This window comes from Panthera pardus, unplaced genomic scaffold (assembly GCF_024362965.1).
Source record: "Panthera pardus isolate Hobbes unplaced genomic scaffold, ASM2436296v1 HiC_scaffold_20, whole genome shotgun sequence".
NCBI classification, from domain to species: Eukaryota; Metazoa; Chordata; class Mammalia; order Carnivora; family Felidae; genus Panthera; species Panthera pardus.
In genome coordinates this window covers 12,729,300-12,753,809 of record NW_026526766.1, presented here as the reverse complement: position 1 = coordinate 12,753,809, position 24,510 = coordinate 12,729,300, and the positions used below count along the sequence as shown (strand labels likewise).

The 24,510-nt window shown below is 38.6% G+C and overlaps 1 protein-coding gene and 1 pseudogene across 5 annotated transcripts in view; both read right to left on the bottom strand.

Annotated features, from left to right (window-relative positions):
• The window catches only part of SMC5 (structural maintenance of chromosomes 5), a 92,266-nt gene that overhangs the window by 10,028 nt on the left and 57,728 nt on the right, over window positions 1-24,510 (bottom strand). For all 5 annotated transcript variants that reach the window (XM_019463624.2, XM_053907797.1, XM_019463623.2 and 2 more), the window contains 6 exons: window positions 23,486-23,580; window positions 22,729-22,861; window positions 20,155-20,328; window positions 19,891-20,060; window positions 8,513-8,636; window positions 8,027-8,149 (listed from right to left, as the gene is read on the bottom strand). In XM_019463624.2, the coding sequence (XP_019319169.1) occupies window positions 8,027-8,149; window positions 8,513-8,636; window positions 19,891-20,060; window positions 20,155-20,328; window positions 22,729-22,861; window positions 23,486-23,580 (819 nt within the window). The remainder of the gene's footprint in view (window positions 1-8,026; window positions 8,150-8,512; window positions 8,637-19,890; window positions 20,061-20,154; window positions 20,329-22,728; window positions 22,862-23,485; window positions 23,581-24,510) is intronic.
• On the bottom strand, window positions 12,736-18,245 carry LOC128778689 (circadian locomoter output cycles protein kaput-like; annotated as a pseudogene).

Here is a 24,510-nt window from a genome sequence, read left to right as displayed (position 1 = left end):
AGCTGGAGAGAGGAGGTAAGGTTGTAAATATCAGAGTGGTAAGGTAGGCAAGAGCCAAATGTTAAGTTTCTGGGTAACGAGGAGGGCGGAGTGGAATGCCTTCTGTGGGCCAAGTTGGTTATAACCACTATCCTGTGTGTTAACTGATCCAATCATCATTACAGTCTTAGAGAAATGCATTATCTTTTTTACATGTGGCTCAGAGATACTAAGAAACTTGCTCAAGGTTATAGCAAGAAAACAGGTTCCTAAGAAAACCGGTCTAGTTTGCTCTTTCCATTAAACCTCAAACTTTGGTCTGCCCACACAAACTAGAGGGGTGAGGGAGGGGGATGGTGAAGACTGTTAAAACAGTATTGATGCCCAGCCAGGAGGCAGATCTCCTGATTAAGATCTCTAGGGCAGAGGCCTTGACATATGTATTATTAACAAGGTACTCAGGTGATTTTTGTGCATATAAGTTGGATAGCAGATAAATTCAGGAGTACATACTGAACAGAACTCAAAATACAAAGCCAGCCTGACACGAATCAATGGTACTATGGTCTCTGTATCTGAGAGAAAAGAAAGAGAATGTTAAAGACTCCCTATCACCCTTGCTTTGCTCTCAGGGCAGATCACACTGAAGCAGTATAAACAAGGGCCAGATGGAAACCAAACACTCCTCGAGTCTTCCACTCCTTTGTATTCCTCTGGGCCTTGACAAAGGATCGCAACAGTACAGCAAAGAAATACAGGAGTCGAACATCGAGGCCTCTGGGCTTCAGAAGACAAAACCTCACTCAACAGTTGCCTAATTAAATCTTTCCCAAAGAATAATGTTCTTTCTGGACATACATGCTTTTGACATACCTCTACATATAGCACCTGTTTCCCCCCCACTCCAAACCATAATTCATGGTGAGCTTTTTTTGTGGGGGGTAAGGGGCAGCAAGAAAGAGAGCATACAATTATGTAAGATAATGTTGTCAAGTCAGACTAGTGAAAAAGGCTTTATCAATAATTTTGCTTAGAGTCTACCCTTTAACAGTTAATAGGCAACAAACTTCATCTGTGTAAGACCTAGGGAGAGAAAAAGGCAAATTTACCAACTATGGCTCACCAACATCTCAGAAAGAACTACTCTGTGGGTATATATTCTGAAAGAATAAGCATTAGCTTTTCTCTGAAATTCTTTTTGAGAAAGTTCAATGGTCATGAACCACGTCCAAGGACATTTTACAAGGAAAAACTTCTCTAAGAGGGCCCTCTAGTGGAACAAATCAGAATTGTTCACAGAATTTCTTGTAAACTATAAATAGGATGTTGCACACAAAATCAACAACAATTGATCAAATTCAACAATTGATCAAAATCAACAATTTCCTGTATGAAAAAAATTGGAGTTCTAGGTCTTATGGATTTCTACTAGAATATTAGTAAATAAAAACATTTCTACCTCAATTTTCCTCTACTGTAAATATAAGCATCACATTTCATAGCAATTTAACAGATTCAAATTTAAATATTAACTAAGTTTTAGTGCATATCACATAGAATACATATCTTAGAAATATGGAAAGAAAAGACAGTGATCTTGACTACTTAATATACAAGACTACAAGTTCTATTTCAATCAAATAGTAAAAACAAATGAAGTAATGGCGATAATACTACTGACTTGTTAAATGATCCCCCCTCGCCCCAAAAGAGATCTCCCTTAAATAAAAAAAAAGTCTGAAATCGTTTTGCAGGAGAGGTAAGCAGGTAGCCACAGAGGGCAATATTAGATGAAAGAACAGAATTTCTAAATTTAGTAGGAGGCTAAATACATTTAACAATTTCTAATTCTTATCACTAATTCTGATGTAAATCTATATTTTTTAAGGAAACTGTCTTTGTGCTAGACCGTGTATTTAAGCATCTTGATCTATGTTCAAGTGAATGAGGACGCCTGGGTGGCTCAGTCGGTTGAGCGTCCAACTTCGGCTCAGGTCATGATGTCACGGTCTGTGGGTTCGAGCCCCGTGTCAGGCTCTGTGCTGACAGCTCAGAGCCTGGAGCCTGCTTCAGATTCTGTGTCTCCCTCTCTCCGTCTTAAAGTCTGTCATTCTAGTGCATCTGTGGTAGTAGCTCATTATGACTTTAATTCACACTCTCTAGTGACTGACAAAGCTGAGCATCTTTCCCTGTGCTTATCTGCTATTTTCTTTAGTGGAGATCATGCTAAAACCGTTTGCCCATTTTCTGAGTAGGTTGTTAGTCTTCTTAGTATTGATAGTTGTATAAAAGTTCAGCGGTCAGCAATCTTTTTCTACACAGGGCCAGCAGGTAAGTATTTTAGGTGTTGAGGGCTTATATATAATCTTTTAAAAAAAAATGGAAAAACTATTAGCTTGTAAGGATTGTGTATAAGCAGATGTTAGGCTAGATATGGCCCCTGTGACAGCCCTTCATCTTGATACACTTCATTAGTTGTATGTGTTGCAAATATATTCTCCCCATTTGTAGCCTGCCCTTTAATAGCATCTACTGAAAAGCAAGTTAATTTTGAAGTAAAACTTCTGATTCCTTTTCCTTAACGTAGTTCATGCTTCTTGTGTTCCATTCTATTTTGCTAAAACTAAGATCACTAAGATTTCTTTTCTTGTCTCCAAAAAGCTTTTAGCTTTAGTTCTTACTTAAGTCTATGACCCATTTACATGTGGTATGAGGTAAGGGTTGTAGCTCATTTTTTGTATATGACTATTCTATTGTTCTAGCTCTATTTGTTAGACTATTCTTTCTCCATTGAATTGCCTTGATATTGCCTTGCCAAAAAACAACTGACTATATATGTGTGAATCTATTTCTGGATTCCCTATTCTGTTCCACTGAGCCATATGGGTCTATTTTTACCCCAATACAATGATGTCTTCATTACTGCAGCTTTCTTTATAAGAAGTCTTAAAATTAGGAAGGGTGAGTCATGGAACTTGTTCTTTTTCAAAGTTCTTCTAATAAGCTTGTCAATTTCTAAAAAAACCCTGCTGGGAATTTCATTAAATCTATAGATTTGGGAGAGAACTGACATTTTAACAAATCCTGATTCTATTATCCATGAACACAATGATTCTCTCCACATACTTACATCTTATTTTAACTTCAGCAAAATTTTGTACTTTTCAGTATACAGACAGGTCTTATAAATGTATCCCTAAGCATTTCATATTTTTGAAGCTATTAAACACAGTGTTGTTTTTAAACTTCGATTTCCAACTGTTCATTGCTAGTAGACGGAGCCACAACTGATTTTGAACTTCTGTATTGAACTTGTATTCCGCAACCTTGCTAAATGCACTAACAGAACTTACAGCATTTTTGTAAATTCTTTAACATTTTCCACAGAAATGATGTCTGTCTGAAATAGGTTTTTGTTTTTTCCTTATTGCATTGGCTAGAACAGTGTGGGACAGAGGTGAGTAGTGAGCATTTCCTTGTTTGCAATCAGTAGGAGAAAGCTTCCTTCCATTCCTTCGCCAAGGGTATGGTATCAGCTAACGGTTTGGGGTGAATGTCCTTCATAAGCTGGATAAAATGTCCTTCTATTAGATGCAGAAAGTTTCTATCATAAGAAGGATGCTAGATGTTGGCAAATATTTACTCTGTATACACTGAGATGATCATCTGGTTTTTGTGTATTGTCCACATAATGAACTACACTGATGACTTTCCAAATGTGAGATCAACTTTGTATACTTCTGGGATAAACTCATTTGGTTAGGATGTAATACTCTTTTACATGCTGTTGGATTTCATTTGCTAACTTTCTAAATCTGCTCACCTTTTTAAAAGAATTTTTGCATCTAAGGTTCATGAGTGATACTGGTCTGTAGTTTCCATTGTGTGGTTTTGATACTGGGGAATGCCAGCCTCATACAATGTGTTGAGAAGTATTCCCCTCCTCTTCAGGTAGAGTTGCTATTAATTCTTCAGTTACGTGCTTGGGCCTGGAGCTTTCTTTGTGGTAAGGTTTTTAAGTACAAATTTAATTTCTTTAGTAAAAAGAGGGCTATTCTAATTGCTCTTCAGGAACTTTTGATAGTTCATGGCTTCTAAAGTTTGCCCATTTCTTCTGAATTGTCAAATTTACTGCCAGAAAGTTGTTCACCATATTCTCCTGACACCCGCTTACCACATCTAAGAACTGCAGTGCTATGCTGGATCTCCCGCCGGGTTCCTTTTGCCTACATTGTGGCCCGGAAGCTCTCCCTGAAGTAAGCTGAGGGAGCCACAGGGCTCACCTCGCACTGTTCCTTCTCCCAAAATCACTGTCCTGTGCTGCCTGTTATCCAGTGTCTGCACATCACTGTTTCATATATTTGGTCCTATCTTTTAGTGGTTTAAAGTGACTGGGTACATTTGGCCCCTGCTATTTCATCATGGCCAAGAATGGAGGCTTTTTGGTTTTTATTGTGGAAAATTTCAACAATGTACGAAAGCACAGAGAACAGTATAATGAACCTTCATGTACCTATCGTCCAGCTTCAACAATTATCAACCCGTGACCAAGACTGTGTCATCCATGCTCCCTTCCTAAACAGCCCCCTTTCTGGAAGATTTTGAAGGAATTCCAACATTCTATTTCCTTCACATGCCTTTCTTAGAAAAAAAAAATATTGCAATTGCTTTGTTCAAATCGAGATCTAAATTATGTCCACACACTGTATTTGGTTAATGTTTTAAAATACTTTTTAACTTCTAGGTTCTCTATCTCCTTTTTCCTTTTTTTCTTAGATACTGCACTATCCAGTGAAGAAGGAACAATCCAATGCAGCCATTAAGCATTTAAAATGTGACTAGTGTGACTGAGAAACTAAATTTTTAGTTTAACTTAAAAACAAATACTCCAGCTACTAGAAAATGTTTAGTTAGAACAACTTGAGTATATACATTTACTTTTTTAACTATAAATTTCTTTTGAGGGGAGGGGAGAGGCAGAAGGAGAGAGCGAGACAGACAAAGAGAGAATCCAGCAGGGGCTCCACACTCCACACGGAGCCCAAAGCAGGGCTGGACCCCACTACCCTGGGATCATGACCTGAGCCGAAATCAAGAGTCAGATGCTCAACCGACTGAGTAACCCAAGTGCCCTTCAACTGTAACTTTTATAAAATCAAAATACAATCAAATATTTCTGATGACAATTTATCATCTAAATTGAGATGTGAGTATTAAATGGATTATTCTGAAGACTAAACTGGTAGTTTTAGGGTGGTGGTTCTGAAATGGGAGCCATTTTGTCCCCCAGGGTACATCTGGGCAATGTCTGGAGACACATTTGGTTGTCACAATGGAGTGGGGAGGGGTACACTACTGGCATCTAGAAAGTAAAGGCCAGGGATACTGGGTTTAAATTTCAACATCCTACAATGCACAGCACAGCTCCCACAGTAAGAATTTTCCAGTATAAAATGTTGACCGTGATGATGTGAACACACCCTGTTCCAGAGGCCTAATCAGAGTGGAATTTTTTCATAAAATAATTTCATATTATGTCTTTTCGTCAGCACATACATAAATATCTGGGTATTTTTCTGTGATGTCAGCAGCTAATGTGAGCCACGGATTCATAAGCAGCTGCAAGGGGGATATTCTAATACTCTCATTCCTTCTGCATTTATTATCTGAAATGCTTCTGTAAAGAGGCACTTCGACTTGTTTAACCAAGATAGTAGTTCACACAGGGGCACCTGGGTGGCTCGGTAGGTTGAGTGTCCAATTCTTGATTTTGGCTTAGGTCATGATGTTACAGTCATGGGACTGAGCTCAGAGTCGGGCTCCAAGCTGTGCGTGGAGTCTGCTTGGGATTCTCTCTCCCTCTCTCTCAAAAAAAAAAAAAAAAAAAAAATCACCTAGGAAGTTCTGGATAAATGCTTGATTCTTTCTTTGCCATTTTTCAAAATAATGAGCTAGTTCTCCAGTATCCTCCAAAGGTGACCAATATTATTTAAGTATCATTATGATTTCATAAATTTAGATATTTTTGAGCCTCTGTGATTTAAAAAAAAAAAAACCCCTTGGGCTCTTCATCTTCCTTTTTAAACCTTTCTGAATCCCTTTCTTTTTTATGTCATATTTATTTTCATGTCATATATGTATATATATATCTTTAGTGACATGATCTGTTTTATTATCTCCTTCCCCTTTTCTATCTTTTGGTATTTAGGAAAGTTTACACAAATACCTTATATAATACCCTTATGTCCTTTATATCTTTTTTAGAATACTGTCTGTTGGTTCCCACTGTAAGTAATACTGAAATTCTCCCTTACTTCCGTCTCTCAAAGTACCCACTTTGAAGTAATATCCTTTTATTTCCTTACAATTCCTATAGGACAATCAGGAAGTATATTCTATTTTACTTCTATTGTCTCCCTTCCCCCATTTTAGTGTTGTGTGTTAGCTACCCTGTCTGCCTTATAACCATATAAATACCAATTCTGCGGTCTCCCTAGTCTATCACTTCTCAGTACAAGTACTGAGTACTGAGTAGAAGTATAGGTCTACTTCTCAGTAAGCAGCGTGCTTCTGCACAGCAGTCTAGGCTAATTTGAGAGTTCGCCAAGCCTGGACCTCCACAGCACCATCGACCTTCCTAGAGTCAACAGTCGCCTTCAGCGGTTTTCAAACTGATCTGCAGAGCTTTCCACACCTAGTGGGGCCTCTTTCCTTTAGAAAGGAGAACCTGCTGGTGACCTCATTTTTGGCTTCTCTGAGCTTTCCCTCTGCTTAGCATGTACTTCCTGATACCACGCTAGCCTGCTGCTGACTTAATGTTACCTGCTGATATTCTGGAGTTCGCAGGTGTTGTGTAAGAAAGAATCAGGCCTTACTCCCTGGTTCTTGGGAAGGAGACTGTAAAGCCCTAGGAATTTTCTGAGTGATAGGAATGTCTTTGTTATTCACGAGGAGCTACACTTCTCCTTCAATCACACCTACACTCAGGCTTAGGAGATGACTCAAGATGGGGATAGACAATGCCAGAAGGACAAATCCTGTGGTTAGAGGGTTGGGGTTCTGAGTCCTACGACTGTCTTACCTTTTTTTTTTTAAAGGTTATTTATTTATTTTGACAGAGAGAGTGCAAGTGGGGGAGGGGCACAGAGAGGGGGACAGAAGACCCAAAGTGGGCTCCATGCTGACAGCAGAGAGCCTGATATGGGGCTCAAACCCACGAAGTGTGAGATCATGCCCTGAGCTAAAGTCAGAAGCCCAACCAGCGAAGCCACCCAGGCACCCCTGGACTTATTCTTGAGGCTTCCGGGGAAAGGGGCTAGAAACTGAAGTTGAGTCTTGCTGGAGACCGTGCCCTTACCTTGTCCAGTTGGACGCTAACTCTGGGTGGGTGGTGGGAGAGTGTACTGTGGACCAGCAACAGGGACACTCTGAAACTTAGTTTTGCTCTATACGCTGTCCATGGGCTTGTGGCTGCTATCCTAGCTGCGCTTCTATTTTCTGGAACAGGATTCGGAAGACTCAAAAGACGATGCCACTGTCACCATCATTTTGTTGCCAGTTCTTCCTGGGGATTTTCATGACCTTAGTGCATCACATTTCACCCTCTGCACGCTATTTTAATATTTATCATTTCACAGAATATTAACAGAAGATTAAATCACCAAAACTGTACACTAAGGCCACTCTCAGTGTTGATTATAACTCATCTGCAGTTGACTTTATGAGACGTACAAACCGTAATAAAAGCTACTAGTGGCTACATGGTGACAGAATGACTGAAGTTTTTATGGGTTAAGGGAACAGATAGGAGACTTTGCCTGTCAAGTGACTAAGATGCTCTCATTTCTCACATTACCACACCTCCTCCAATCAATAACGCAAGATGCATTGTACAGTGTTTCACACAGGGCTTCCTCATCAGCAGAATGCATTAAATTTGTAAATTAGAGAGCATATAACAAAATGCATATTTCAAATGATGATACAGGTTTTCAAACTGGTCTGAGGCTGGCACCCCATAATCAAAAACTAAAAGCAAAAATTGTACCTCTGTGAGACGGAGCTGTGATGAAGCAGCCATGTAATCTGATTCTAATTTGTTCTTCTCGGAGATCACTGTAGTATTTTGAAGAATTAAATCAACTTTTTGTATATGTAATGAGGTACAAATCTAGGAACAAAAACCCCTGAAAGTTTAATTTGTTTTACAACTAAGGAAAAAAAATATGAAGTTTTTTAAAAAATTACAAACCAGGAGAAAAATAACATTTTTCTAATCTGATACCTCAAAGAGTTCTTTTTACAACTATTTCTTACAAGAGACTTTTAAAATGTCTTTCTCTGTATTTAATTGAATCATCTGGAATAAAATAATTTAGCTTAATGAGTGCTTTTAACCAAATTATTGACCTATAACAAGAAATATCAAGCAAAGTTAAAACTGTCAATGGTAAAATCTTAGCAAGAGTTTTTTTAATCTATGTACTTATCTACCTGCCATAATAAAGTGACCAAAATTAAGAAAATGCCTTACCTTTACAAAGTTTGTTAATTCAGTAACAAGTTTTGCTTTTTGAACATTGATTTCCTTGATTTTGGTACTTGCTTTTCGCTCTTCCTCCTCAAGGTTGCAAGTATCCTGTTCCATCAGCTTTAAACTATATGAAACACATAATCGTAGAAATCGGAGTTAACACAAGGACTGCGCCCAGGTCTCCTGCCGTTTCATGGGCTTTTTATTTTTAGCAAAGCTACTCAGACATAAACTACTAGCTTCTGGACTAAACAATCATGTGACCATGCAGGATCAAAATGTATTTGTTGAGATATTATGTGCCCAGCACAGTTTAAGTAATGATGCCATAATGGTGTAGGATCTAGAGTCAAAAAGATGGATTTGAATCTCCTTTTGCCAATAATGAGCAGTGTAACTAGACAAGTTACTCTTCTGAACTTTAGTTTCCTTATCTATAAATTGCAAAAAATAATACTTCTCCTATAGGGCAATGGTGAAGATTTAAAAAAGGTAAAATATGCAACACACTTAGTATACTGCCTGGCCCTGAACTGATTGATAAATGTTATTTACTACTGTTATTAATGTTGTTTACACACAATCCCTCACCTTAAGGAGCTTAACTGGGAGATTTGATTAACAGATTAAAAATATATAGTAAAAGGGTAATACAACAATCCTAAAAATAATACTTTGTTATCTGAGATGAAACTAAGGATCAGAAATTAATGAAGTTACATAAGATCATGTATAGTACGTGGTAAGAGGTGTCTGACACCAAAGTCCAAGTACTTTCTACTCCGCTGCGTTGCCTCCAGGGCAAAAGTAAGGTAAAGGCAAGAACACACTTTGGAAGCAATAATAAACAAGGATGAACAAGTTCAGCAGGTGTGGCAGAGAGGGGCCTCAACAGAACATGGAAGAGAGTGTGGAGGAGGCTAGGGAGCTGAGGTGAAATAGGTCAAGTGACAGGAGACTGGGAAAATTTGAAAGTCAATCTAAAGGAAAGGAGTGTTGTAACTATAGGTGGCGGGGTGATGGGTATGAAAGGCCATTTCACTACAAAAAACAACATTATACAGAGAAAGTTTAGTTTTAGACCATGGGTCCGACAGAACGGTCAAACAGAAAAGGTTAAGTGTCTTATAGATGATTAAAGATAGAAATGATGCCAAAGGTGAAGGCTGAAAAGAGGCGTAGAGATGAAAAACCTGGGCAGCCAGACTAAATAATATCTTGCTTTAAGCAACCAAGGTACATTATTTGTCCAGTAATAGTTAATGGACAATTGCTTACTTAAAAAAAAAATTCTTTTAATGCATTTCATATATGATTCAATTTACAAATGTATTTAAAAACACATACTATATTAGGTCAAGGTAAACAGATAACTAAAGACAACGAATGGTCACTTACTATCAAAGATTGACTATGTCAGTTGTATCTAAATCTTTACAGAAAAAGTCATAAAAGAATAATCATAAAAAGGTCTGAGGCAGGACATGGGAAACACCTTTAAACTGGAAGCCATGTTCCTTTCCCCTAGAAAGAACCCCCCAATAGCTTTTATACCCCCTTCTATATTGTACTTTCTATAAAATATCCAAATACAAAACAAAATATATAGTCAGTTCTGAGAACAGTTGCAGGGACATTCACAGTAAGCTGGCAGTTATCTTTTAGGAAAAGACTTGTGAAGACTATTCACATCTTTTTATAGGATTCTGTGGAATCTGTGTCCATTAAGGCCAAGCAAACGTAATTCTACTTGTAATAAGGGAGATTACAATTGAAGGAGTACACACCCAGTTGCCCATTCTCTTCTGTGAAAATCAGCATATTCTCCTCCTTGCCTATTATTACTTTCAGAATCGGTGAGAAAGCGCATAGCCTAATAGCTTGGATTGATAATCTCCCTGCCTGTACCTTCCTCTCTCCTCTCCCACCAATCCAAATTCATTGGATAGAAGTCTAGGTCAGTGGTTCTCAAAGCGTGGTTCAGAGACCTCTGGGGATCCCTGAAACCATTTCAGGCGAATCATGAACCATTTTCACTGTTGTAAGATGATCTCAGTTGCCCTTTTCACTGTAGTGATATTTGTACTGATGGTACAACAGCAGTGGTGAATAAAAATGCAAGCACTCTAGAATGAATCTGGGTAGTAGCCCCACAGTGTACTTATAGTTAATAGATATTTTAAAATGCCAAATTCATATTCTTGATGACAGTAAAAATTAATTTTATTAAATCGTGTATTTTGAGTATGTTATTTTTTTAAAGTGTAATTGACCTAACGTTGTATTAGTTTCCGGTGTACAATGCAATGATTTGATATTTGTATACATTGCAAAATGATCACCACAAAAATCTTGTCAACGTTTGTCACCATAGTTGTAAGTTTTCTTTCTAGTAATGAACACTTTTAAGATCTACTCTCTCAGCCATTTTTAAATATGCAATACAGTATTATTACCCGTAGTCACATGCATGCCATACATTACATTCCCATGAGTTTTTATAACTGCAGGTGTGTACCTCTTGATGACCTTTACCCAAGTAATCAGCCCCCCAACACTCCTCCCCTCTGGCAACCAATCCCCTTTCTGTTATCTATGCATTGTTTTGTTTGTTCATTTGTTTTTTCAACTACAGGGCAATCAAATGGTATTTGTCTTTCTGACTTATTTCACTTAGCATAATACCCTCAAGTTCCACTTCTGTTGTCACAAAAGATTTCATTCTCTTATTTTTTTTAAACGCCCCCTTCTTTTTTTTCTTAACATTTATTTAATTATTTTTGAGAGACAGAGAAAGAGTGGGAGAGGAGCAGAGAAAGAGAGAGACAAAGAATCCGAAGCAGGTTCCAGGCTCTGAGCTGTCAGCACAGAGCCTGACGTGGGGCTTAAACTCATGGACTGTGAGATCATGGCCTGAGCTGAAGTCAGACGCTGAAACGACTGAGCTACCCAGGTGCCCCAAGATTTCATTCTTTTAATGGCTTAGTAATATTGCAGCGTGTGCACGTCTCTCACATCTTCTTTACCCATTCATCCATCAGTGGACACTTACGTCGCTTCCATGTCTTGGCTTTTGTAAATAATGCTGCAATGAACACAAAAGGTATCTTGTCAAATCCGTGCTTTCATTTCCTTGAATAAACAGCCCGAAGTGGAATTACGGGATCGTATGGTAGTTCTATTTTTAACTCATGTGCCTCTTGGTCATCTGTAGGTCTTTGAAAAAATGTCTATTCAGATCCTCTGCCCATCTGTTATAGATTGGTTTTTTTTGCTATTGACTTGAATGAGTTCTTTACAGATTTTAGATATTAAACCCTTATCCAATATATGATTTGCAAGTATCTTCTCCCATTCCATAGGTTGCTTTCTTGGTGTGTCGATGGTTTCCTTTACCGTGCAGAAGCTTTTTAGTTTGATACAGTCCCATTTGTTTATTTTCGCTTTGTTGCCGAGGCCTTTGAAGTTGATTCCAAAATAATTACTGCCAACATCCATCCATGTCAAGGAACTTACTGCCTGTCATTTTCCAGGAGCTTTATGATTTCTGGTCTTACATCCAAGTCTCTAACTCATTTTAAGTTGATTTTTCTGCATGGTGTAAGAGAGTGGTCCAGTTTTCCCAGCACCATGTATTGAAGAGACTACCCTTTCCTCATTGTATATTCTTACCTCTTTTGTCACAAATTAATTGACCATAGATACATGGGTTTATTTCTGGGCTCTCTGTTCTGTTGTAATGATCTATGTGTATTTATGTCAATACCCTAACTGTTTTAATATAGCTTTGTGATATAATTTGAAATCAGGGAATGTCATGCCTTCAGGTTTATTTTTTCTTAAGATTGCTTTAGTTATTTGGTATCTTTTATGGTCCCCAAAATTTTTAGGAGTTGTTCTAATTCTGAAAAATGCCACTGGAATTTGGAAATGAATGGGACTTGCACTGAATCTACAGACGGCTATGGGAAATATGGACATTTAAACAATCTTCTGATCCATGAGCACAGAATTACTAATAATACTAATAATAATTACTAATTATTTATGTCCTATTCAGTTTATTTCCTCAATGTGTTACAGTGTTCACTATACAGGTCTTCTACCTCATTGATCAAAGTTACTCCTTTGCATTTGCGTTTTCATTTCCTTTTGTAAATGGGGCTGTTTTTTTCTTTTTTTTTTTTTTAATTTTTAATGTTTTTTGTTACCTATATTTGAAAGAGAGACACACTGTGAGCAGGGAAGGGGCAGAGAGGGAGACACAGAATCTGAAGCAGGCTCCAGGCTCATAGCTGTCAGTATGCAGGGCTCGAACCCACCAACCATGAGATCATGACCTGAGCTGAAGTGAAGATGCTTAACCGACTGAGCCACCCAGGTGCCCTGGGACTGTTTTCTTAATTCACCTTTCAGAGTACCTTGTTAGTATATAAAAATAGAACAGATTTTTGTATGGTGATTTTGTACCCTGCAACTTTATCGAAGTTGTTGATTAGTTCTACCAGTCTGTTTTGGTAGAGAAAGGTTTAGGGTTTTCTATGTAAAATCCTGTCACTCACAAATAGTGACAGTTTTACTTCTTTTGCTTTTTCTCTCTTGCCTAATTGCTCTAGCTAGGCTTGCTTGCTTTTTTTCAAGCAGAGGGACAGATTTTTTTTTTTTTTTTTAGAGAGCACAGGAGGGGGAGAGAGGCAGAGAATCTCAAGCAGGCTCCACATTCAACGCAGTGCCCAACGTGGGGCTCAATCTCACAACCGTGAGATCATGACCTGAGCTAAAAATCAAGAGTCTGATGCTTAACCGACTGAGTTACCCAGGTGCCCCAAGCACTTCTAATACTATGCTGAATAAAAGTGCACAGAGTGGGCCTCCTGGCCTTGATCCTGATATTAAAGGAAAAGACTTTAGCTTTTTACTGTTGAATATGAGGTTAGCTATACACTTGTCATATACAGTCCTTACTATAATTTCTGACACTAATTACTGTTCTATCCTTATCTGGAAAAGGAGAGGGAGAGAGAAAGGGCCTACTGAGTCTACTAGACTACCTTCATGGCATTATTGTAAGCAAACCAAACATGACAGTGATGTGTCCTCTAACACCTGAAAACAGGCACAGAACCACTAAATTACTAATATTGTTGGTGCCTTTCTGATGACTGAAGATCATGTTTCACAGCTGAGCTTGACATTCGGCAATGCACTTTTCTCCATCGAAAAATAGATGGGCAAGTAGAACACTGTCAGAATTGGCTATGGCCCCAAGATCATCTCCTGTTGGCTGGTATTTAATGTGAATTTGGAGCAATAGGCAGCATTTTCCCTGCTAACTAATTCCAGGAACTAGAACATTCAACACTGCTTCTTGTGAAGCTGCCAGGACTTCTCCTAGCTTCAGACCATCTGAGCAACTCTTGATGGCCAATCCCCTCCTTCCTGGAGGTCAGAAGAGGCATATGTGCTACCGTGGGTGAACCTTAGAAGAACAGGTCAAACTGTCAGTCCTGTGCCGACTCAGATATTGCTGTTGCTGAGACTGGTATTGCTGGTAATGTGATCGTGGGGAAAGTGCTCTGTTGTAGTGGAAAAGCAGCAGAGAGGATATGCTGATTTCAAGGATGCTCCCTGAGGATCCTTCAAGTCTGTAAAAACTGCTGCAGTAGTTGGGTGAGCTGAGCCGGAGATTCCTGGGAACTGTGCTGCATGACTGACAAAGTCTGTGGCTGCGGCTGCTGCTGTGTAGCCAAAGTAGGGCAGGCAGTCACCACCTGACCCGTAAGCATAGTGCTAGGTACCAAGATGGCCCCATAAGCTACAGGAGCAGTTAGTAATTTAATCTCTAATCACAAACTGCTGACCTTGAGAAAATCTTGTCTGTCCTGAGTGAATGCAGTTACTGCAGCACTCTGGGTACGGTTTTGTGGCATACTAGGTGGAATGGGGACCATGCTTCTAGCTACGAAATCATAATAGTGTCCATACAGTGGGGCTGTAAGAGTGCTGTGACTGGAAAGAGGTGTTTACGGTCTGTGCCAGCTCAGTATATTCTGTTGACTCTGACGATGTACTTTTTAAAGGCTGCTGTCGTGTCCTATGCAGAGTGGAGCCAATGTGTCCAGTATTCATTCCACTTTGATTTTGGTTAAACAACCTGGTCATTAATATTTATAGATACAAGTTGCAAGATGTTAGATGAATTCAGAAGAAAGCTGAACAGAATCAATATTCAACCCAGGGGCTGATCACTTTAAAACAAACAAAAAAAAAAAAACTGCAGCCCTTGGGGCGCCTGGGTGGCTCATTTGGTCGAGTGTTCCGCTCTTGATTTTGGCTCAGGTCGTGGTCCCAGTGTTGTGGGACTGACCCCCGCCTCGGGCTCTGCACTTAATGTGAAGCCTGCTTAAGATTCTCTCTCTCCCTTATACCTCTCCCCTGCTCACTCTCTAAAATTAAAAATTAAAAAAAAAAAAAATCTTCAGCCCTTAACCATGGACCATTTGAAGCTGTTCTTGAATTTTTCTTTTCTTATATCTTCTTCTGGCTGATGAATATTTGCCTCTATCATCCAAGTCTGTTGCTCTGATTGGTCTCTCTAGATGCTGCATGGCTCATAACTGAGCTAAAAACTGACACTGAGACATGTTTTAAGGAACTGGTACAGGTGCAGCTTAAGACATCAAGCTGTATTAATGACTGAACAACAGATGGGGAATTTATGGACTAAACAATCACCTCCTTTGTGTCATCTTTTTAGGAGCTAGTACATACTGTCTGGGAGGAGTGCAACTATCTGCTGGGTCTTGGTTGGTGTTGAGGAATGGTCTGAGACTGCTGCGTGAGATAATTTTTTTGATCTCTGGAAGGAAGCAGAAGGGGCTGGGCTATGATCACACCTTTCCAATACTTCGTTGAGACTGGGTCTATAGGATTATCAGACCCAGAATCTTGGCCTTTGTCAGCAGTTGTCTCAGAAAGAGACTCTTCAATGCCAAGTACTCATCTTCCAGTCCCACCTACTGAGTTAATTTACTATGGTGTGACTACCAACAACAAACTCTGGCCTTGAATTTCACTGATGATAAACGATATGATGACTGTGAAGCCAAATCCACTGTGGACCTTTGATCAGTGAGCTATAGCCACATGACTTGCCTTTCCCAGACTGCATTAGGTGCTCATGACATTTTTGCCAAATGTTCTAGACCATCCACATGATGTAATCCTACCCTGATGTCCAGAGAACTTCAAATGGCAAATGCTCTATCACAGGTAATTCCTTGTAACCTAGAAATAGAATTCTAAACTACGTCTAGATGTCTAAAACTCTTCATTAGGCTCTTCAACAGTACACATCCTTGATGAACTGAGGTGTAGCTCATCTGACAGTAGCTACAATACAATCTCAATCATCATGAGGCCTATGACAGCTTGTATAGTTCCTTCAAAACCCTTCCATGGTGAAGTGTTTAATGATTTGAAATTTCCTATAAATTCCACATATTCATAAGTGTATTACTCCTTTGGGTCTACTGTTCCTCAAAGCATATGAAAAGAGAATTCTAACTGATTTTAAATATTCAGGCATTAATGAATCACTTTCAAGCAGATGGGTACAGAGTATTTTATAAACCAGTGAACGTTCCCTCTCTGAGATAAAATACTTTGATTCATAACATCAGATGGTACACATTAAAGTGATGAAGTTACATACTCTCAGACACAAATAATATGCTCCCATCTATCAGGGATGCTTGAAAATGAAACACCAAGAGCCTTGAACATTGACTGTGTAAATTCTTCGCTACTGAGGAATGCAGGTTTCCAGTACTGTCAAATGTCACTGGCATCTGACTGTAAAGTGATTTGTTTTCAATTAAAAAAAAAAAAAAATCAATGCTCTTCTGCAGAAGAGATTTCCTCTTGTGCTCATGTGGAACTCTCTGGGCTTCCTGGATCTGGATGTCTATTCCTTCCTGAGGTTAGGGAACTTCTTAGTTATTTATTTCTTCAAATATGTTTTTCTGCTCTTTTCTCTCTTTATGCTTCTGGGACTCATATAATGCAAAAGTTACTCTGCTTGATGTTGTCCCTTAAGCTATTTTTACTTTTTAAAATTATTTCTTTTTTGCTATTGTTTTTGGGTGAATTCTACTACCTTGTCTCCCACATTACTGATTTTTCTTCTGCTTCATCTAGTCTGTTGCTGGAATCCCTCCAGTGTATTTTTTGTTTCAGTTACTGTGTTCGTCAGCATTGTGAAGTCTGTGTGGGACTTTATTTGTATTTCTCCTTAGCGAAGTTCTTGCTGTATTCATTCCTCTTGTTTTAGGACCATTACTTTGAATTCTTTTTTAGGTAAACTATCACCATTTCATAATGGTTCTTGTTCTGGTGTTTTATCTTGTTCTTTCATTTGGAACACACTCTTTCGTCTCTTCATTTGGCTTGATTCTGTGTTGATTTCTTTTTTTTTTTTTTCTTTTTTGGTCCTGTGTTGATTTCTAAGCAGCAGATGAAACAACCTTCAACCCTCTCAAGCTTCAACAAGTCTTGAACTGGCCTCACGGAGATGAACCCTGTCATTCAACTGTGCTTAGCTCTTGGTTGTCACATGAACCTTTGTGGTCTAAGCAGCCTGATTTATCCTCGATACAGCCCAGTTGCTGAGGGACTGCCAAGCGCTGTGAGTGTTCCAGAGGATGGGATCTCAGTCTGCCCCTAGTTTCGGGCTGAACAGAAGCTAGAATAGAAGCCAGAACTTCAGGCAGCAGCTTTTAAGCTATGCAAATATATATAGAGAGAGTCCTACGGGACCACAACCATAAACCCTGTTGGCTTACACACCACACAATCTGGAGGGGTCTCCTCGGAAACTGCTGCAAAAATGAGGGCTCCAGAGGAGCCCTTTCTCGGAGGTACTGATGGGCTGTGGCAAGGCCAACACACTGTATGACAGAGATGACATCTCCTAGACCATGTTGCCTGAGGACAATTCTGTAGCCTCTAGATGTGTGGTAGTCCTGGAGCCCCTGAAGCTGTGGTTCTAGGACGAAGAGGTCTTTTCCACAGGAAGACTGGAGAGTGTTTCTGATTGCTGTCTATGCAGGGCCATGGGATAGTAACTTGCCAAGAACTCTCTCTGATCATTTCAGAACCTTGGCCACCCAGCTCTGGCGGGGATGTGGGCATGGCATACACCGACCAGTGCCAGCAGATTACAGGCAGAGTGCAAAAATGGTGCCCACCAGTGCCTCTGTCCCAGGAGGAATTTCCATTAGGCTCCTGCCTCTTGGGTGGATACTTTAAGATTAGCAAATGAATCTCCTTCACATATGGTCTGACTACTTTTCAAACAGTTACTTTGCCCAGGGTCCTGTAGTCTTTGAATGAGCTCTTTAAGAGCAAAACCTGTATTCTCTACTGCTGTACCTTTCTCCTAGATATAAGCCCCCTTGGTTTCCAAAGCCAGATGTTTTGGGGACTCATCTCTCTGGTGCAGGTCCCAAGGGTTGGGGTGCCTGCTGTAGGCATAAACTCCTCAGGGAAGAGCTCCATATTTGTGATATGGATCACAACACTACCCGAGTATTGGTCACCACACTAGGGGCGGGGTTTTGAGTGAGACCCTATCTCTGTAGTTCCTACCCGCCTTGATGTGGACCTTACATCCCTTGTTACAGAAGAGCAGTTCAGCTAGTTTTCTGATCTTTTTCAGAGCAAACTGTTTCATATGTAGCAGTTGATGTGCTGTGTCTGTGGCAGGGGGGGAATTCAGTATCTCCCTATGCTGCCATCTTGAACCACCTCCCCATGGTAACTGACTACATACACCTTTATAATAGCGTGATGAAGTATAGAGTACACAGTACTTCTAACGTATACCAAAGTATGATGGCGGCCTCAAGGAAAAGCATTTGTGTGACTGAGTTGGGAGCTAGACTACTTTTTTCATGAAATACCAGTTTTTCTTGAAAGAATAACAGACAAACTATGGTTAGACTCAGGTATCTGGCAGACTGTTCCTCCCAACCCAAAGTGAATGAAGTGAGCCTATCACTTCAAGAAAAATAACTGATAAAATTTGCCCCCAATGATAAAATTCAACTTTCAAGTGAAAAGTAGAATTTGGAAAATCTACTGTAAGCTTGACAGCTACCACTGTAAGCTTGATAGCTTCCCAATTCTTAAAGATCCTTCTGATGGGATAGGAAATTAACATAATTATTTTCTTTACACAATGAAATGTCAATATTTGAGAGACCTATAAATGACCAATGCATGATGGAACAAGATCACTGGGTAAAAGATCCAGTTACAATACAATGAGTTTTAACATAAGAATAATCTACCTCACTAATTGCAGACTCCACAGTGCAAATGAACTTTAACAAACCACAATCTTGGCAGGTTTTGATGCAATATTAAACAAGACGATATAGGTAACTATCTGAAAATTCTATCAATCTACTTCAAATCAACCTCTCACAATAGACTGAAAGTAAAAGCAGATATGAAATAAACAAGTAACTTTATCAAAAGAGGTTGATAAAAATGTAAAACAATGCCACTCTTCTTGCTAAATGTATTTTGTTTGAAAAACAGTGGTTTTCATAAATATTTTAAACATTCTGTTTTAATTACTAATGTGGTATAAATATCACTAGATATATAAGTGAAACTTCCTCAGGGTCCTCAATAACTTTTAAGCATGGGAAGAGGTCCAGCGGTCAAAACAGTTGATCAAAGGACAGAAGAACAGCACTTAAAATTCACCAACCTTTGCCCTACAATTTTATTTTGGGCAGTAGGATTAAAGTTTGAGGGAAATTATTACAAAACGTGTTTTTGGGAATTGCATCAGCCTTACAGGGTACAGACATACCTCAGAAATATTGCAGATTTGGTTCCAGACCACTGCAATAAAGCAGGTCAAAAGAATTTTGTGGTTTCCCAATGCGTGTAAGAGTCATGCTTACACTATGCTATAGTCTATTTAGTGGGCCACAGCGTTGTATCTAAAAACAATGTACGTACCTTAATTAAAGAATACTTTGCTGCTTAAGAATGCTAAGTTATCTGAGATTTCAGAGTCCTAATCACTGATCACAGATCACAACACATAATCAAATAGTTTGAAATAATGTGAGAATCGCCAAAATGTGACACAGAGGCACAACATAAACAAAAGCTACTGGAAAAATGGTGCCAACAGACTTGCTTGACACAGGGTTGCCAGACCTTCAATTTGTAAACAAAACGAAAGAAAACAACGCAGTATCTGCAAAGCGCAATAAAACGAGGTATGCCTATGTAACTCCTAATAGCCTCGCAGTGCTTTGTGCCCGCCCCCTCTACCCAAAGGGGCTGAATGGTACCTTCCTAGTTTGGAACTAATTTTTTGCTCCAGTTGTCTTTTCTTGGTTTTCCTTTCAAGAAGCTCCTTCTTCTTCTGTCTAAGTTCATTGTCTTTGTGTTCTAGATGCTTGTTTCTCTCATACAGGGCAATCAGCCCTGCTTCCACGGCTTGCAGTTTTCTATTAATTTCCTACGAGATATTCAAAATTATTTTAAAAACAGATCTACTTAAAGTATTACAAATCCAGTTTATATTTTCTAATACAGTACTCAAAATAACCAACCTTTAGCTGTTCTTCTAAGTGTCTTCTTTGCTCTAGGTCCACGGTGACTGTGAGAAACTGGGCTACTTTCAGGGATGTGTTGCTAGAAATAACTTTGTTTGAATAAAAGGAAGTTTTCACTACGTACTTTTCTTCTGCTGTGTACATTTGTTTTAACCGGGTTTCTTGTATTACCTGTCAAACAATGTCAAACAAGTATTAGTGCACATGTAATAGTAATTAAATATTTTTAAAAGGATTAAACCATTGAAAACACAGACCAAGTCCATTTTAGAAGATCAAAATATATTTTCTTTTCTTTTTTTTTAACTTATCCAGGTACATCTCTAAAAAGGTGGCTGATACACTTCAGATTATTATTATGGAAAACACTGAAGAAGAGAGAAGGGAGAAAACCAAAACATCTGTAGCAAAGGTGGCTACGTTTCTACCTGACTTTACAATCTCTCCTATGTAAGTGTCCTTTTGGAGTTTTGCTGGGTCTATGGAGGAGATACAAGGAACCAGCTGCCCGAGAGACAAAACTGTGGGGAGCTCAAGTAAATCATTTACTCTCACCTTCCCTCAGTTCTACTGTTCAGAGACACATGATCATATTCAATTCCTGTATATTTGGAAGAATACTTAAATGGAAACACTTTACTTCAAACTTTTTCTTTGCATTTTTTGGAGATCTTCTCTCTCAAGAACTTATACAAAAAGTTTCGTAAACTAAAGCACGTTCTAAACACAAAAATGTTACTATATTTCTGTATATTAGTTAAGAATAGTAGTACAGTTTTTTCAGATCTCTGCAGCCTCACCACCAATACTCTTGTGGCTTGCTTCTAACCAGAAGTTTATAGTCTAAGTAAAGAAATAAGACATACTTAAGCACACTTAGTTCAACAAGGTATAACGTGGCATCTATAAACTGCTGAATACTCTGGAATGAAAGGAAAGCCTAGAAGAAGTTAGCCTACTCTAGTTCTAATGAATTTAAATTGATAGAGATGGTGAGGGAAGGGCACTCCCAGCAAAAAGGACATCCTGAGTTAAGGCTGGCAGGAGATCCTTTAACCAAAGGGGAGAGTCCTGGAAATTAGAAAAATTCCATGTATGGTCTTATCCTGTTTTCATAAGATAGAAAAGAGGTGTACCCACATGCAGAGTTCTAGTATTCATTTCCCCAAATACTTCCCAGGATGTAATTTTTAACCAAAGACACGGGCAACTTACTATAATTAGCTTGGTGGGGTGTCCCTGCCCCCTGGCAAAATGCATTGGTAATGAGCCTTCATTTCTTATCTGCTGTCAGTAAAGTACAAAGAGTCCCTATATTACAAATAAATTGTCCTAGGGATACTGGTACATGAAGTGTTAAAATTTTAAAACATATTTTTAAATAAACCCAATGTAACAAATAGTAGTTAGGTCTCTAACTGGGTCCTAGATACTTACAAGCAAAAATATGCAACCTGGTGTTATGAAAAAAACCTGTTTTGGATGAAGAGATTTCTCTCCTGTTTCTGTCTGTAACAGAAGCAATGAATGTATTTTGGAGTCTTGGAGATTTATATGAGGAGTAGAGAACTCCCAGCAGCATTAGCAGAATATGGGAGCTATGAGTTTGTGTGCTATGCTAGCCAGGAAAATGAGATCCTAAAATGGAGGTCATTCATATAGAAGATAATATTTTTTTTAAGTTTATTTAGTTTTGTGAGAGAGAGACAGAACGAGTTGGGGAGGGACACAGAGAGAGTAGACAGAGATGCCCAAGCAGGTTCTGTGTACTGACAGAGCAGAGGGCAATGTGGAACTTGAACTCACAAACCGTGAGCTCATGACCTGAGCCAAAATCAGGAGTCAGATGCTTAACTGACTGAGCCACCCAGGCGACCCTCATATATGAAATAATCTTAAGCAGCAGCTTAAAGAAAGAAAGGGCTTACTGAAACAGTTCTCTATCCCAGCCTATCATCCTAAAGTGTAATTTATCTGAAAAATAATCTAGAATACAAGAACTTAAATGACAAAACCATTAATATAATGTCTCAACATAGGTTTGTCAAGCAGGGAAAAAATGAGGTAAGAGTGACAGGTGTCTCTTTACAGGCCTCAGCTTTCTTCAATAAATACAGATCTAGAGTATTTACTCTAGGGGCCTCCACATCACATCTGTCATGAAGTATTAGTCAACAGTTTTCTGTTTTATTAAAAATGTTTTGTGTTGTATTAAAAATGTAAATACAAAGAATTTCTGTGTGGTTAAAAACAACAGAATGACCTACTTCTTGAATATGCTAAGAAGTTTTTTTTTTTTTAATTTTTTTTTTAATATTTATTTTTGAGAGAGAAAGAGAGCGCGTGAGAGCATGCACACATGGGGGAGGGGCAGAGAGCAAGGGAGACAGAGAATCGGAAGCAGGCTCCAGGCTCCAAGCTGTCAGCACAGAGCCCAACAAGGGGCTCAAACTCACGAACAGCAAGATCGTGACCTGAGCCCAAGTCGGGCGCTTAACCGACTGAGCCACCCAGGTGCCCCAAGAAGTTTGAACAAAACAAGGTTTGGGTACTGATTCAGTACTTCCTTACCCGTTCAATTTTTTCTCTGGTCCTTTCAGTTCCTACAGGAACTTCATGAATATGATAATGGCAGCAAAGAAAGCTCATGACGGGATCAGGTGCATCAAATAACTCTCGCAAGTAAGAGAAAAACCCATACTGTCTGAAACGAAAAGCACTTCTTAGATTTTTCTTCTTAAAAATCATTTACAGAAATCTGACAGTCGACAAGTGGCAAATAAACAAAATGTAATTTAATGATAGTACAGAAAAAGTTTTTCTTGGTGTCTTTTAAAATCACTTAAGTGATTAAGACTTGTCAGAAAAGTTTATTAATATATTCATGATTACAAACTATTTTAATCTTTTTTGTTTCTTCCATTGTGTTTACATTTAGAATGTCTACTTACATCCAGAGTTAATTACTTATAGCTGTTCTATAATTGCAAATTTTCCATTTAGTCCTTCTGGAATTATTTCTGCGTTATGAAGTGATGATTTGTTTTATTTTCCCAATACCTAACCAACTATTTTAGGATCTTTTAGTAAACAGTCCAATATTATTGCACTGATTTGAAACATCACCATCATATAGTAAGTATTCCATGGTTTGTCTGTTCTTAGATATTTCCTTATTTTAGACTTAAGTAGAGATCCTAAAAAGGAATAATACAGCCTATAACATCCATATTTATGTGAGAGATAATTAAAATATATATAAGAGCTGAACATGGTTATTCAATATTCAAAGTAACAGGTTAGTTCTAATAATATTTTTAAGACTTACTTGAGGTCATTCAGAGATCTTGAAGGGGCTTTATCTGCATATGAACTCTTGGGAGCAATAACAGCATTTACTCTTAATTTTTTATTGTCACGAATCTGAATATAAGGAAAAGAAAATATTTTAATTACCATATACTATCAATCAAAATGATTTTTTAAGTTACATTCCTCCTGGCATCCATGGGATGATCAGAAGCTGGATATTTAATGGTACTTACTTTTTTTTTTTTTTTAAGTTTATTTATTTTAAGAGAGTGAGCATGGGAAGGGCAGAGAGAGAGAGAGAATCCTAAGCAGGCTCTGCACTGTCAGTGCAGAGCCTGATACAGGGCTTGAACTCATGAACCGCAAGATCATGACCTGAGCAGAAACCAAGAGTCAGAGGCTTAACTGACCGAGCCACTCAGGTGCCCCTTTAATGGTACTTACAAGAATTTTTTAGTGTGAAAGTGGTTATTACACTTCCATGTTTTTAAACAAAGAGTTTATCAGTGAAAATAGTGAAAGAGATATGCTCTAACAGATAAGCAGTAATACTAAAACTCATTCAGACACAGGAAGAATGGAACAGGCATTTCCCAAATCCTTTTTATGATTCCAGCATAATCCTGACACCAACACCTGACAAAAACAATATCCCTCATGAATACATATGCAAAAAGCCTCTACAAAATATTAGTACACCGAATCCATTAATGTAAGAATAGTACACCTGACCAAGTAGAGTTTATCCCAGAAATTCTAGATGTAACATTCAAAACTCAATCTAATTATATCAATGGACTAAAGTACAAAAGCCATATGACCATCCCAGCAGATACAGAAAAATATGATAAAAAATTCTCAGCAAACTAGAAATAGAAGGAAACTTCCTTAACCTGATAAAGGGTGTCTATGATAGATGTATAGCAGACATAATACTTATACACAGTATTGGAAATGGTACTCTAGTAGATAGGAGTACAGGAGGCAGTTAAATACATTTCACAATTTAAAATACAAAGTCATACATGTATGAGGGAGTTC